Here is a 14,661-nt window from a genome sequence, read left to right as displayed (position 1 = left end):
AAAAAAAAGAAAAAAAAAAACCAGAAAAAACCGGAGAACTCCCTGCGAGATGGAGTTTCTCAGCTGTCTGCTGTCGCCTTTGAGAAGCGAGTTGGAAATGTTGGAAATCGATCGGTTCGCGCGTATTTTTGAAGCTCAGAAATGTGTACCCGGAGCAAACCCCTCGTCTCACTGACACCTTTCAACCATGTCAATTTCGTATTCTCTTTGTCTTTCGTTACAAAGAAAAAGTGAGATTTGCACAACGTCACACGTTGTCGCAGCATCTCTTCTTAAGACCATTACCAAAAAGGGGTAACCAATAAACAAACATCTCTCGACTTCCAATTTACAAACGAACGAATATTTTTTACACTCGTCGCGACACATTTCTGCGCTCGTTGTTAGACTGCTAGATCTCTTTTTCCTTTCAGCTAGTAATTTTTTTCGATTGAACAGGAATGAAGGGTTCACCGAATGTAGGACCAACGACATATATTATATCATTCCGGTTGCCGCGGCGAAGCGAATCGCGGCCCCATTACGCATACATTCTTCTCTCCCTTGTTCTTTCGTTCGTCGAAACGCCACCTTGCATCGTGGGAGAACGCAGGACCTACACAGTTTCGCAACGTGATACACCATATAATTACGTGTAAAATTGTAAAATTCGTCTCGACGGGTTCGGGCGAAAGGATCATCGCACGTTTTCCTTCCCCCCCCCTCCGCGAGATGCGGCCTCCCTTCGGCCCTGCGATTCGTTTACACGAAGGAAAACGCAAATCATTTTTTCGCCCGGTCTCCCAGAAGCTCGATATATAGATTGTATTTTTGGCTTATTATTGTAAGACTGACTATGTTGCTATATTAAAGATTGCTTCGGAAATAATTACGAGTTCGTCATTTTTTAGATTGGCCCAACACTCGAATTTCATCCGTCAGTTATTTCACCTTGATCTCAAGTTGCAGTAAATGTGAAATGTACTACTGTTTATTCAAAGTGTATTGTTGCGTATAAATACGCACGCACGTTTGAAACCGAAGACAAGTCCAAAACCTCAAATTTCATCCAGAGTTAGTCTACTTTTGGTCTTGAATTGTAGTACTGTGAAATGTACTATTTATTTGAAATATATTTTAGCATATACAAAACTATTCAGGACATATCTGAAATATTGCGAAATAACAATTATCATAAAGTATCTTTTACAAGACGAAGAAAGGGACAAGTAAGCGAAGTATCTTTTTCTCACTGTTTTATTTGTATAAAGATTATAAAACTTCAAAATATGCTCAACACACGTTAAATGCTGCTCTTCTCGATGATTTAAATATATCTTCGGACGGACAACACGAGCGAACAGCCAGCTTTATAAAAATTTGATTTACAAAATAAAATAATTTAATTCACGTTATCCGCGAATAAAAAAAAAAAAAAAATCTCGTAATCTTACTTAACAAAAACTTAACGATACAATACGGTCGATGGCTGTACGCGCTCGTTTCATAACGAGTTATTTAATATTAATACATCTTATTGTTTTATTACAAAGCAGACTTTTTTTATGGACGGTATTAGTAATATTATATACGCTATTATATATCATTTGAAAATGTGCGACAATACTTTTGAAAATGTTTATCATTTTTTTTTTTTTTTTTACTATAGCAAAACAATTGTTTCATTTAATTAACACACACACGAGAAAGAAAATTATCGAATAGATGATCAATTAAGCAAAATGTCGCACATTTTCAAAACATCAACGATTAACATCTCTTCTTAAAAGACTTACAGTTAATGCATTACTTTGTCATAGTCATACTAAAAAATAGATCTTTGATATTCGAACAGGCAAATAACTATACAAAAGAATATAAAACTTTTTATAGAGGCAAAATACATTCGAACAATATATCTCGCATGTATTTTCATGCTTTTCCTTTTTTTTTTCTTTCACTCGGAGAAGTATACCGAGCATTTGCGTTAGAATGACATCAATATTCGTGTAGATCTTTCCTTCTAAGCCTACTATTTACACAAATTGACGCTTGTTCAGGGGGCATCGCGAAGGCACAATTTATGAGCGACGATTTGTCAAATCATAAGTACGGAATTAATGCGGAGTTCATTTAGAAAGTGGCACGTGAAAACAGAAAAGTTGCATAGAAAAAACGTATTTCTCGAACAGACATTAAAAGCAGGAGAGATGAAATGAGAAAGACAAAAATTCGAGCGTAGAATTGTAAAGAAAAAAAAAAAAGAAAAAAAAAAGTGAGATTCAACAAAATCTGAATTTTCAAAGTCGATTGAGAATAAGAAGAACAAGATTGATGAGCATAATTTCATGATAGAGGTTATTACTAAAGGATCTATAAAAATTTGTTTCTTTTTGGTGTGTCATACTTACAAAAAAACACGATCTCGACTAAGTATCATTTGTACTTGAAAATTCTTTGCCTCCTAGAACATATTGCTTTAACTATGGTTTTGAATTAAATTACCACGTAGAACGCAGAAAACACTTGAATAAATCGATATAAAACGTCAAATACTGTAAAGTTAAGAAATCTATAAAAATACGTGTTTTTATTAAAGTTTCTAGATTATATAAATATAAAATTGTCGATACGTCTTAACAAATGGACGGATTTTTTTTTCTTTTTCGTTAAAAGATAATGAAATGCTGCAAGATGATTACATTTAACTGCGAAAATTATTCTTCATCGCGTGTTACCTGCATTTTTAGATTTTGCACCAGACATGTTTTGTGGAGAAAATGACAGAGATATGTGGAAAGAAAATCGAGACAACACGGCGATACAAAGTAAAAAGTAAAACCGAGAATATTCACCTTTCTCTTTTCGTTCTTTTCTTTTTCTTTTGTTAAACTGTGTTGTATATGTGAAGATTAACCAGCACTAAGCTCCTGTGTTCGAAAGTATCTCGTCACGACAACTAGAACAGAAATCGCAAGCAGAAAACCTGTTGGCGTGGCTAACATCGTGGCAGTGTTATAAATCGGACAGTAAGGACACTGAGAGCTGCCGCAAACTTCGCAGATATTTAGCGTGTAAGTGGGCAGGGCATCGAATATAGTTTCGTTGAAACGTTCTGAAGACAAAAAGAAAAGAAAATTTTAAAAGAAACGATCACCTCTTGCAAAGTAATTGCTCAGTAATCACATCTAACTACGAGCATAATTACCTGGAGCATAGTAGTCGTAAACTCTAATGGGAAGATATCGCGACATGTTGGCAACCGGGAACCACCTCTCTATAGTGAAATTCACGCACGTTTCCTCCTGATCCAGGTAATCGAAGTAAAAGAGAACTTTCCTCTCCTGGAAACGTGCCCTCTGAAGGTTCCTTACCTGTTTCGACCGGATGTATCCGTCCAACGTCTGTTGTTGAATTATATAACCTGTTGGAATAGCCACGTCCAACACAGCCATTCCAGAACGGGAAGATTCATTCGTATTTATCCATCTGCAAGAGGAAAAAAAGCTGGCATAAACAATGAAAAAAACAAAAGAAAAGTTTTCAACATTCAAACACATCAGTGTTAATTACCTCTGGCAACTGAGGTACGATATGTGAGACTGATTTCTTCCATGAAAATTCGCTCTCGTCACCAAGTCGAAAGACTTGACAGGCGGTTGTGTTATGAATTTGGCAATGTCCACGTTGTACTGTACAGACATTTGCAAAATTGCGTAGCCAGCACCCTTTGCTTGTACCTTTACCGTTCCCCACGCTTCTGGTATCTACGATAGACAAGAAAAAACACAGAAATTAGCCAAGAAAAGAAAAGAAACGAAGAAATTAATTTTTCAGCTAAGACGCTACCTCTATGGTCTGCAGCCTCGCAAGGTTATTGTCATTGACAAACAGCGTTTTAGTTTGTCCTGGAAGAGCGGTGGCTTCCACGGTGACGGTCAACGAGCTGACATCTCGAATTCTGGACCTGACCGTGTAGTCCATCAACGCTTTCATCGCCCACGCGGTGTCTTGCGTCGAGGCCCAACCACCGTCCGTCAGCCTCTGCGCGTTCAGCCACTTCACTATGGGCTCTATCATTATCTCTTGTCGAGCAACATGAACCAAAAGAGCGTACGCGGTCGTCTCGATGTTCTCCGAGTCGTACATGTACGGTAAACGGGGAAGAAGGAACGGTTTCTGATTTTCCAGTTTGTAAGGGGGAAGAGGGACTTGCTCCCTGCCCCAGTAAGTCAGTCCTCCCTCTCTGCGGGCATGCCTGGACAAAATGTTGAAAGCTTGGCCTGCGGTGGAGGCTTTCGCCAACAGAAGAGCGTACGACACTATCGCTATCTCGTAGGGTTTTCCTCGCTCTTCCAACAACCTCAAATTCCTTTCCAACCACTTGACCGCGCCAACGGCGCTCACAGCGACTTGGGTTCCTAGACCCTCGGGCAGATCCTTCACGCTTTGCAACGTGATCAGCACGTGAGCCGTAAGACTGATATTCCTATGCAATATTATATCGTTGTCGTAGTTTAGAGAGCTGTTCATCTTGCGATCGGGCATCCACGTGACCTCGTAGAACGATCCCTCGGGCGTTTGATACTTCAGCAACCAGGACACAGCCTGGGCTATCACCTCGGGATCTATGTACAGATAATTCTCCCACTCGTAGAAACGTGCCTCTTGCAAGACACGAGCGCAATACGCTGTCAGCCAAACGCTCGGCGAGGACTGGTTCCAATCGCTGCGAAACAAGCTGAACGAACCGTCCGGGTTCATGAACGAGAGTTGCCTCTGATAGCCGATGTTCATGTAGTAGAAGCTCTCCCTCTCCTGCGTCCTGTTACGTTGATTGAGCAAACGCATGTACAGCGTCGTGTACAAGTTGGCGGCGAAGCTGAACATATTCTGCTCGGCGCAATCCATAGGAAGATTCATGAGGCTGGTGGAGTTGACAGGCATCGTCGGGAAAATCGGCCCGACAACGTCACCAACCAAACTTATCACAGCCTTGTTCGACCCGAACACGTAGTAACGATTCTCGTCGTAGGGTATGATCGGTGTCTCTGTTATGTTAACGTGCATGTACTGGAACACGTAGGCACGGTTACTGAGATCGAGCAGGATGGACTGATGTCTGTGTTGAGGAAGGCCGTCGGCTTCTACGCGCAGGGTACGCGTGACCGAGTCCCTTCCGATCACAGTGGTCGCGTAGATGTGTATTTTGATGTCACCGAGTCTTACTGGCACGATGGGCAGGTAGACGATGGAAGCATCCTGAGCAGGGATCCAAATGAAGAACTGGTGTTCGCCAAAAGACGTGCGAGGTTTGTACGACTGTACGATACCGTTGTCCTCGACGTGAACGAATTTATAGTCTCTGGATCCGGTTAGAACCACTACAGCCTCTATGTTGTGTCGCAGATAATTGAAGACGGAGACACGGATACCGATTTGCTCGCCTTGTTTGCTGTGAGTGGGCATCTCCACGTTGATGTAGAACGGCAGGATACCCATGTACGCGATGGCTTTTGGCAACATCCCAAAGCCCATACTCGGCGACATACTGAACACCGTGACCATCCACTGAACCGGTCTCCTCGGCACGTCTATGTTGAAAATGTATCTACCGTGAGGGCCAATGTTGATATCCTTCCACAGCCAAACGTTCTCGTACTGCCTCTGCAGCCTGTTGAACCGCCATTTCCTGAACAACGCGATGTCAGTAGCGTTCCTGTACTCGCAGGCTGCCTCGTCGGTGCCATCCTCACAGTCATACACCCCGTCGCATTTTTTCTCTATCCTGTAACACCTACCGGAGAGGCACTCCCTGTACCCTTGAGTGGCGTTGCAGTTGTCGGGCCTCCGATAAATAAAGGCATCTGTGAACACTACCAATCCAATGTACTCGAACGTTCTGTTCACGTCTATGCCAAATGTCGATGATGGGAAGTAAACGACCTCGTCTGGATCACCCTCGTGGAACAACCACGTGTGGGAATGGGTACCGTTCGTCTCCTCGTCGAAATGGGCCATTTTCGTTATAACGTTGGAGTATGTCAGCTCGTTTCCTGCCTGCATCGTGAAGAACGATCTGTCTATACCTGAGAGAGCGACGTACGCTCCCGGTTCACCGTAAATGGCCACCTCCACGTTCTCACCTGTCCTGGCTTTCTTGTTGTTTATGAACACGGTGAAATTGTTGCGCGAAATGCCATTGACGGAGAAGGTGAGAGAGTCAGCCACCACGTTGCCGTACTGTCCGACGTGATACACGACTGCAGTCGCAACGGGTGCCATCTCCGCGCTCAGAGGGACGGCGATCGTTTTTATATTGTGCTGCATGCTATCCTGCCCCGTCAGAAGTATCGTGCCTTTCGCCATGACGAGGTAGTTGAATGTGTCGATGTAGAAATTCGTCTGAACGTGGAATATCATGTACTCGCCGACTCGCGGCTTCTCCGTGGACGTCGAGATCTTTATGTGCTGCTGATTCGGCGACTCGTGCGCCAACAGTAGCAACTCGGTCTGCGTTCTGAATCCTTCGCCGTCGGTGAGATAAGCGAAAACTTTCATGGAGGTGATGTCGTTGAGAATCTGCTGCGCGTGATCCGAGTTGTGCTCGAGACCGAGCTGTTTCCTCAAGTCGATCCTGGTGGACCAGATAGCCTCGTTGTCGGCCGAATGTTTCAGATATTGCGTTTCTAGTATTCTACGGCCACCGGCTCTCATCTCGATGTCCGCGCGGATCTCCATCACGGCCCCCTTCAACTGCGTCGGCCTCAACGCCGAATTGTCGTGGAACGACGCCACCAAGTTCAAAACAAACGGCATCGTCGGCTTGAAAACCTGCGGCGACCCGCCCAGAAATCGTATCTTCGAGGTGGAGTTGAATATCCGGGCGGTGGAGTAGCCGGTGATTACTTCGTCTAAGAATCTTTCGCCGACTGTCGCGGTCACGGTGATCTCCATTCCACTGGCGGTGGGTACGAAGTTCAACAACTCTGACATCGGATATCGGAAATGATAGGACCCGTTGAAAAATCTCAGCACGGGTATCTTGTTCTCCAAATAGTTGGAAACTTTCAACCACGCGGGATAATACTCGTCGAAGTAAAAGTATCTCTCCACAGGTTCGGAGCCAGATTCCGTGTACGTTTTGTCCAGCGACTTGATGCGTGCTTTTAGAGTCAAGTTCCCCCTGACTGGAGCACCGCTGGTGTAATTCGCTTGGACTATGCCAGTTATGTATTGGTCATTATCGAAGAAAAAAGCTGGCATGGTAACGTTCACTTCGAAACGCGTTTGATAGTATTCCTCCACCAGGAACGTTTTCTCTTCTACCTGACCTTGCGCTATCACCTGTATAATCCATTCTCCGAAGACTGGTTGATCGGACAGCTGATACGACAGAGACACTGTTCCCAGGTTACTCTGTCTGCTTAACCATCGTCTCATTATTCTTCTGTACGGGTCCAACATGTACACGTCCACGGGATTGTTGAATGATTTGAGTTCGGTGTCGATCGGTATGTTTCTGAATCGTACGGTTTCTCCTTGCATGTACACAGGTTTGTCCAGTTGAATGAATATAGTCATTGATCGTTGCGAGAAGGTGAGCTTGGTCTCGTTTAAAAACGCTTGGCCACCGGTCAGGCTGTTGTACGTTCCCTCCACTCTTAATCTATACTCCCCGTTGACGGACGTAGGTGGCAATCTCATCATCAGAGTTTCCGGTATGCCCTCCTTCACTTCTTGAAAGTCCGCAGCTATCTCTACTCCATTCCTTTGAATGGACGAACGCACCATCATCGGCAGTGGGCTGTACAAGACATTCACGTCTAATCGGTAGATCTGTCCCGGTCTAACCATCCGAGATGCGACCACGAAGTAAGTACTACAAAAACAATGATACAAAATCACTTCAATATATCATTACATACTCAATTGTTAGTAATCTTGTATTACATTAAGTAAATTACTGATTTCAAAATGGCACATATTGAAAACTTACGCTTCTTTTATTATGACGTTGTCGGCTGAGTTTCCGGAACCTCGTAGCCCGAATCCGGTCTGATCTCTGTCGTCGAATCGATTCCAAGGAGTGCGCGTCGATTCGCTCGGCTCTTGCGGGAGCTGGCCGTTCCCGCAAGCAAAGGTTAACACCAGAATCCAGATCCACATTTTCTACAATATACGACAATTAAAATTGTGCACAACAATATTTACACCATTCCTGCGGAAGAATGGTGCTGAAGAAAGAAAAAACGTTGTGTGTTGTGCATCACGATCTAGCGGTCAACGCCCATGCAGCGGCCTATGATTTCTCAAATATGGGAGTTGAACACCGACTAGCACAAGCAGCAAGTGGCTGTGCGCCTAGCGTCAAAGTCCCAACGATCTCAATGTTAAGCAAGCAGAGTGCGGAACATCGCTAGGGATGGGTGGACCCGAGACCGTCCAACCTAGCGGGGATAGTTACAACAACACACAACAATTTCTGTTATTTACAATACACGACAATTAAAACTGTTGCACAACAATATTTACACCTTCATTTCTCCGGAAGAATGATGACGAAGAAACGTTGTGAGCTGTGCATCACGATCTAGCGGTCAACGCCCATGTAGTTAGCGGCCTATGATTTCTCAAATATGAGAGTCGAACATCGACTAGCACAAGCCGCAAGTGGCTGTGCGCCTAGCGGTCAGAGTCCCAGCAATCTCAATGTTAAACAAGGGAGAGAGAAGAACACCGCTAGGAGGATGGGTGGCCGTGTTCAACCTATAGTTAAAACAACAAGCGTCTGAGGTCGCTGCCATCACCCCCCCCCCCCCCCCCCCCCCCCCCCCGCCAGGCCTGCCGAACGATGTGTCCAGGCAGCGACTCTAAGACGGAAACGCTGAACCTTCACTTTTCTCACTTACCCAAATCCTTTCAACAGAATTTTCTATTTTTAGTACCACCGTTATTAATAGATGGCGCCACTGTTGCCTCTAATGTAGCGACCGCTACCTCCGCACAACACCAGATAGCGCCACGTACATCCGCAAGAACCTTCCGTCGAAAGGTGCGTTTCCGTTAAAGCAGCCAGCGACACCTTTTCCCGAGCAAAAATAAAAGCCCGGGAAAAACGGGGAAAAAAGGCGGGAAAAAAGTTTTCCCCCTTTTCGCAAGCCGAGGCTATAAAACCGGGTTGCGAAGAGGAAAAGCCCTTCTTCTTCTTTTTTTTCTTGGTTTCCGTGTGCTACCAGCAAGGCTCCGAATATATCCTCTACGTGTAAGTGCTGTGATAGAAAAACCAAAGTTTGTACAGTTCAAAGAAATATATATATCACAAGTATTTCTACCTTATCCACTACCTGTTCCTATACTAAACATTGACAGGTGACAGTTTTTCCACAAATTACGAGAATCATTTGTGAACTATTATGGTTACATCTTCGATTTCAGAGACCCTAAGCTTGCGTTTTGTTTTGTTTAAGTATAGTTTAGGTATATATCGAAAATGTTTCAATTTCGTTTACGTTAGCAGAAGTTCCAGTAGTAAGTGCATAATTTCGCGCAAACTATAGTGAATATTAGATTCAGATATATTTACAAACGTAACTGATAGCATTATCTTTGAAATATGTGCTCGTGGAGTGCAATAGCGTGAAAAATTAAAATTAATTATTTCCCTTATATGGTTGTAAAGCGTTTAGTTCCACCGGTCTGCCATAACGCGGCGCTAGTGTTTCATACCCCGTAAAACAAAGAAATTTTCATTTGCGAAAAAACCTCTTTTCATACCCCATTTGACCCGTAAAATACAGAAATAAGTATTTTTATAAATAATTAGTACCAATGAGTTACCGCCATGTCCATTTTGTGACAGTTCGCACTAATTACGAGAAAAACCTAATTAAGTGGAATAATTTGCGAACTTTTTTTATATGCCTCCTCAAAACTAGGCTCCCCGTTTTCTTTCTATGTGTGTTTTATCCTAGAAAAATGTGTGTGTAAAAAGTTGATTTTTTTTTTTCAATAGATCAGAGAATGCCCTTGTCGCACACTGTTGCTTTCCTTATCTAGCGTCATTAGACAAGGAGGGCACTATCATGCGACAAGGGCAGACATATCTGTGCGGTAGACAAGGAGAGCAACAGTGTGCGATAAGGAAAACAAGATAAATTAGTTCCGGCACCTATCCTAGGGATGATCCACACGATGTATGCTTAATTGCTACGCGATCCCGAAAACTCCAGCTTTTTTTCTCAGTGTTGAACTCGTTGCTTGCAACTTCGACAAAATCTCATGATTGGAAGGAGTGGTCACGTACATTCCTCTGTATTTGGTTCCGCACAGAAAAGTGACTTAGAGCCTTACGGCTCAAGTGGAGGTACCATTAACCCGACATTTATAGTAGTCGTTTGTGTACTATACGATTGAAACGTCACGAAACTTTTGCTCGATTGATGCACGCCGTTTGTTTTCTTAATATTTTTGTCATTTCACAGGATTGTCAATTTTTACAAAAAAATAATATATGGTTACTTTTGACCCGAGCAAATGTTACCAGGGCATCTAATATTGATACACGCTCTGTGTTTTGTGTCAACAATCATACCAGGTTCCTCTTCAACTGTCTCTTCGAATCCTTTTCGTCTCGCTTTGTCGATGTCAAATGCAACTTCCTCAACGTGTACCTGCGGTATTTTCGGCGGGTAGTTGGGAGGAATGACATTTAGGGGATACCCGTCTCTCCGCGATAATTCTTTACAGGCCAGTATTAAACCGACTATATTCACCGGCCTCGGAGGTGTGTCCAACTCACTCTCCTCGGGCACCTTGTCAGGTTGGCAGAACTTCGCACCCGCCTCGGCAGCTCTTCTCTCATCTTCGTCCAGATACGGCACTTTGGTGCATAAAAACTCATTGAAGGAGCCGGTGTTTTTGAATAACAATTTTTTGTTGGCGATCGAAAACGGATGGACAGTGTACGTTCCGAAACAGGTCATCCTAAAGAAGATGTGTATGTAACCGGTCGGTTTGTATTCCTCGTCTACGAGGCAAAAAGTATTTTTTATCTCATATGGCTTAGGCAGGTGAAATATATCGTTGCCCGGCATCATCACGTAGTCGCAGAGGCAACCTGGTATTGGAATTACAGCGTTCCCTAATGGGTCCTTTAACACTTCCTCGGGGCAGATAACAATTTCTTTGATTCTGTACACGTCCAGTAATAACGGTTTCGATCGCATTTTTTCTACGAGCTCGCCAGGGTTCCTTGTGAACAAGTATATTTTACCGGCGTTGAAGTTCACGGTGTGCAGGCCGTAGCCGCGTGCTATCTCCTTCGATCTGTCTGGCTTAGTTAAGAGGAAGGCACTTTGAAAGATTCGGAACAATGGCATGTCGTTAAATTGCAGATCAACGCCCAGTTCGTTCGGAGGGATCTTCTGCAACTTCTCGGCGTACAAAGTGACAGAATCGATGAAAACTTCTAGAATGTAGAATTGCTGTTCTTTTATAGAAACACAGGCTTTTAAATTCGCGTTCATGTTAGGTTTGTAAGGTTTTCCAAGAATATTCTTTTGTTTATGAAACGATGCGGAAGTCAGTTTGAGTTTACTTGAAATTTTGTATACGAAATCAGCCGAAACGGCTGTACATTAATCCACAAATGTTTCAGTTGAAGAAACGATAAAAACAATTGAAGTAAAAAGTAAAAAATTGATAATTCCATGCCGTATTCTTAAGATGAAACAGACTCGAGAGATATTAGATGTATGTATATTTAATTTCCACAAGATTAAAACAAGTACATTCAATTGTTATGTACAATTATAAACATCGCTATCGACGATTAATGTTCTATCGAACGTCACAATATTTCCTATTTATTTTTCTTTATCCATTGCTTTTTCAATTTCGCATTATACACATTTTAATATAAAAATATAACATAAATTCTGTACATTCCAATATTAAATTTCGATGTTTGCACATACGAAATGAAATATATTGTAAACGATATGAATCCGTGAAAAATTAATAATTGTACTGTGTATATATATATATATATTAAAATCTATATGTTATAAACTTTAATCAAGAAACAAAACATATTGACGTATTGAGATAAAATCGTAAGTATGAAAAATATAAATAATATTGTTTTTAATTATAGATAGAAAATTATGCTTTAAATTTTTTTCTAAGCGTTTGAGCAAATTATTTATTATTAATTTCATTTCCAAAAATGAAAGACATTCTTGGATTATACACATTTTTTTTATATAAAAGAAATTTATCTATCCTATATTATCTCTATTCGACCGTGATGGAGTAGAACTAAATATATTCTTTATATTCTCTTTCCAATCAGGCAAACAAAATTCACCATTAGTCATTAAAATTCGATCCTCCCAATAAGCTTTTTGCTTTACTGGAGTATTATAATTATCAACGTTCGTTGCACTGTTCATACTGTAAGTTTGATAACCAGTGTCTTGTGCAGAATTCGAAACGCTTTGTACATCAGAAATACCTAATATTGTGTTCATTTGCTGGAACATACAATATTCGTTCACATTCGCCTTGTATGAATTAGTCAAATGTTTAAATGTATCAGTAGCAGTATTATGTTTAATATTTGATTCTGAAGTTGTATTCTCAAAATTATGCTTAACGTGAGTTGAATTCTTTGCTAGAACTTTTATTTCTGTTTGGGTATCACCTTGAACCCACGTGCAATTGCTTTCTAGATTTAAGAAATTGTCTACTTTCTTATCTGCGTTTATTTTAATAGAGGATTCATCTGAAACATGTAATACATAGTTATTGCAAATAATAACATTATTTGCATAATATTTTAATGAAAATTATAATATGATTGCTCTAAAATTATTACCTAAGGAATGATTGTTTGATAATTCTTTATGTTGTATACTAAATTGATCTATGCTCATATCCATACTAAAATTCAATCGGGCAACTGAACGAGATTGAGATCTCATGCTTTCACACGACATCCTATTTATTGTACTGTGTATAGGGGATATAGTAGGAGGCGATAAATCCTCTGTGATTATTTTTGATGCATCGTGATGACAATTTTTGCTAGGCGAATACTAAAAAAAAAGAAATTTGAATTCAAATACTTCAGAATTTGTATAAAAGAGAACAATAAAGTTAATTTAAAGAGAAGTTTTTATTTACCTTCAATGGTGAACCATGAATTAACATTCCACTCTGTGGAGGACTGGAAGATAATATTACAGACTCATTTATGTTTACTGATGATGATGTAGAATCTTCATCATTATCTACATAATCTTCACAATTAAAAAACAACTTTCGTCTTAAGGAACTATTACTAGAATTCGCGTCGTCATTGTCGACATTTTGTTCCTAAAACCAAAGCAACAAAAGTGCAAAGTTGTAACGTCCAAAAGTAAAGTTAATATAATGATAATATTATTTACTTGAACGAATGTAAAGTAAGGTTTTAAAATTTCCATAACATGAGCTGGTAATTCGGATGGAAAAGTTAATACTGTTTGACTCCAACCTAAAGCAATATCAAAGTTAAAACATAGAAAATAGATTCCCAAATTATTTATAATACCATCTTTCTTCGATTTGGAAGATTCTGAATTCAGGTCACCAATGACCTTTGCACAAGTATCCACTTCTACTTTTGTTCTAATTTCCTTCTTCTTGATCTCCCAAGGACTTGGAATTATTTCATTTTCATTGAAGAATCTATCGATGGCTGCTTGAGCTTTTATTTCAGTCTCAGGATCTGTGCAATGTATTTGTTGCACAGGAAATTCTTCTATCTTTGCTGGCTGTATTAACGCCAACTCATCTACGCTCCATTCAAAATCTGGCGATTGTTGAGATTGTTCTGATACCTAAGGATATTATTAACAATTATTAGCATGACTGTTAAAACATAAGTTTCATTAAACTATTTTTTAAAGAGCCAAATTTTCAGTTTTAATAAACACTCTGAAAAATCACCTTACTGAAGACAGTTGGACTAATCACAGATAAATGTAGTCTATTAGTTAAATCAGTCTCAAACGGATTTCTTGCTATAAACTTTGTCAAACCTGATGGTGGTGTAATGTGATTTGGAAGCATTCTAAGTGAATTCATGTTACTTTGATTATATGCTCTATGCTTCGCATTTGTACAATATTGCTTTACAGGAGTTCTATATATCACAGGACTTCTGGTTAAAAAATGTTCACGTCCATTTCCATTTTTAATTGGTGTCCACTTTAGTTGCTCCATATTATTAACTGTAATCCTTCAATATATTCATTTATTTAATATTAACATCACATTTTATACATTTTTGTTAAAATGTAAAATGAAAGTATATATATATTTTTTCATTTTATTTTTGTAATACATAACAATAAGTTTTTCTTTGTAAAACATTCAAAAATTATTTACTTGCAAATAAACTTACTTATATTGCCACCGATCTTTCAGCTATTTTTTAATTATAAGAAAATACAAATTATACACAAATACTTCTTACGCGAACCTTCTTATCTAATTTTTACATTACTATCTAATTTTTACATATACTAGCACGATTCGTAAATTTGTTTACAAATTGAATTATTTTGAAACAACGATTATAATCACGTGACTCGGCCACATACAATGAATGTACGTACTAGAAGGTGATCAAAG

At 40.4% G+C, this 14,661-nt stretch overlaps 3 protein-coding genes across 6 annotated transcripts; all 3 read right to left on the bottom strand.

Moving 5' to 3' along the window:
- Positions 1-1,643: 1,643 nt before the first annotated feature.
- LOC122534850 (CD109 antigen) lies at positions 1,644-8,764 on the bottom strand. The gene is made up of 6 exons (XM_043665861.1): positions 8,517-8,764; positions 7,979-8,151; positions 3,829-7,861; positions 3,553-3,746; positions 3,188-3,468; positions 1,644-3,094 (listed from the first exon to the last, which is right to left on the bottom strand). Exons 1-6 carry the CDS (start codon positions 8,520-8,522, stop codon positions 2,892-2,894), a joined length of 4,890 nt encoding a protein of 1,629 aa, XP_043521796.1. The 5' UTR covers positions 8,523-8,764; the 3' UTR covers positions 1,644-2,891.
- Positions 8,765-8,805: 41 nt separating this feature from the next.
- Positions 8,806-11,298, bottom strand: LOC122534940. Of its 2 annotated transcripts, XR_006308021.1 has the most exons (3): positions 10,151-11,298; positions 9,809-9,949; positions 9,198-9,251 (listed from the first exon to the last, which is right to left on the bottom strand). XR_006308021.1 is itself a non-coding variant. In XM_043666046.1 (2 exons), the coding sequence occupies exons 1-2, from the start codon at positions 11,205-11,207 to the stop codon at positions 9,148-9,150; spliced, it is 738 nt and encodes a 245-aa protein (XP_043521981.1). In that variant the 5' UTR covers positions 11,208-11,298; the 3' UTR covers positions 8,806-9,147. The 2 variants fall into 2 exon arrangements, 1 of the variants encoding a protein (XP_043521981.1); XM_043666046.1 differs by lacking the exon at positions 9,809-9,949 and having other exon boundaries at positions 8,806-9,251; positions 10,574-11,298.
- A 662-nt stretch (positions 11,299-11,960) lies between these two features.
- On the bottom strand, positions 11,961-14,630 carry LOC122534906 (protein aurora borealis). Of its 3 annotated transcripts, none has more exons than XM_043665994.1 (7): positions 14,419-14,630; positions 13,975-14,252; positions 13,577-13,865; positions 13,434-13,519; positions 13,168-13,359; positions 12,860-13,079; positions 11,961-12,766 (listed from the first exon to the last, which is right to left on the bottom strand). In XM_043665994.1, the coding sequence occupies exons 2-7, from the start codon at positions 14,248-14,250 to the stop codon at positions 12,261-12,263; spliced, it is 1,569 nt and encodes a 522-aa protein (XP_043521929.1). In that variant the 5' UTR covers positions 14,251-14,252; positions 14,419-14,630; the 3' UTR covers positions 11,961-12,260. The 3 variants fall into 3 exon arrangements, with proteins under 3 accessions (XP_043521929.1, XP_043521909.1, XP_043521920.1); XM_043665974.1 differs by having other exon boundaries at positions 13,975-14,266; positions 14,432-14,630; XM_043665985.1 differs by having other exon boundaries at positions 13,975-14,258; positions 14,432-14,630.
- Between the last annotated feature and the right edge of the window lie 31 nt (positions 14,631-14,661).

Source organism: Frieseomelitta varia, unplaced genomic scaffold (genome assembly GCF_011392965.1).
Source record: "Frieseomelitta varia isolate USP_RPSP 00005682 unplaced genomic scaffold, Fvar_1.2 scaffold_147, whole genome shotgun sequence".
NCBI classification, from domain to species: domain Eukaryota; kingdom Metazoa; phylum Arthropoda; class Insecta; order Hymenoptera; family Apidae; genus Frieseomelitta; species Frieseomelitta varia.
This window is presented reverse-complemented; position numbering and strand designations above follow the sequence as displayed.

Excerpts from the sequence above, each read along its gene's own strand:
- LOC122534940 (XM_043666046.1), bottom strand. The coding sequence starts at position 11,207 with ATGCGATCGAAACCGTTATTACTGGACGTGTACAGAATCAAAGAAATT. Across the intron at positions 9,252-10,573 it reads GACAGTTGAAGAGGAACCTG|CACTTACACGTAGAGGATAT; the intron begins GTATGATTGTTG and ends TTTCTATCACAG.
- LOC122534850 (XM_043665861.1), bottom strand. Across the intron at positions 7,862-7,978 it reads AACGTCATAATAAAAGAAGC|TACTTACTTCGTGGTCGCAT; the intron begins GTAAGTTTTCAA and ends TTGTTTTTGTAG. Across the intron at positions 3,469-3,552 it reads TCGTACCTCAGTTGCCAGAG|ATGGATAAATACGAATGAAT; the intron begins GTAATTAACACT and ends TTCCTCTTGCAG.
- LOC122534906 (XM_043665994.1), bottom strand. The coding sequence starts at position 14,250 with ATGGAGCAACTAAAGTGGACACCAATTAAAAATGGAAATGGACGTGAA. Across the intron at positions 13,520-13,576 it reads TTCCAAATCGAAGAAAGATG|GTTGGAGTCAAACAGTATTA; the intron begins GTATTATAAATA and ends ATATTGCTTTAG. Across the intron at positions 13,360-13,433 it reads CTTACTTTACATTCGTTCAA|GAACAAAATGTCGACAATGA; the intron begins GTAAATAATATT and ends CTTTGGTTTTAG.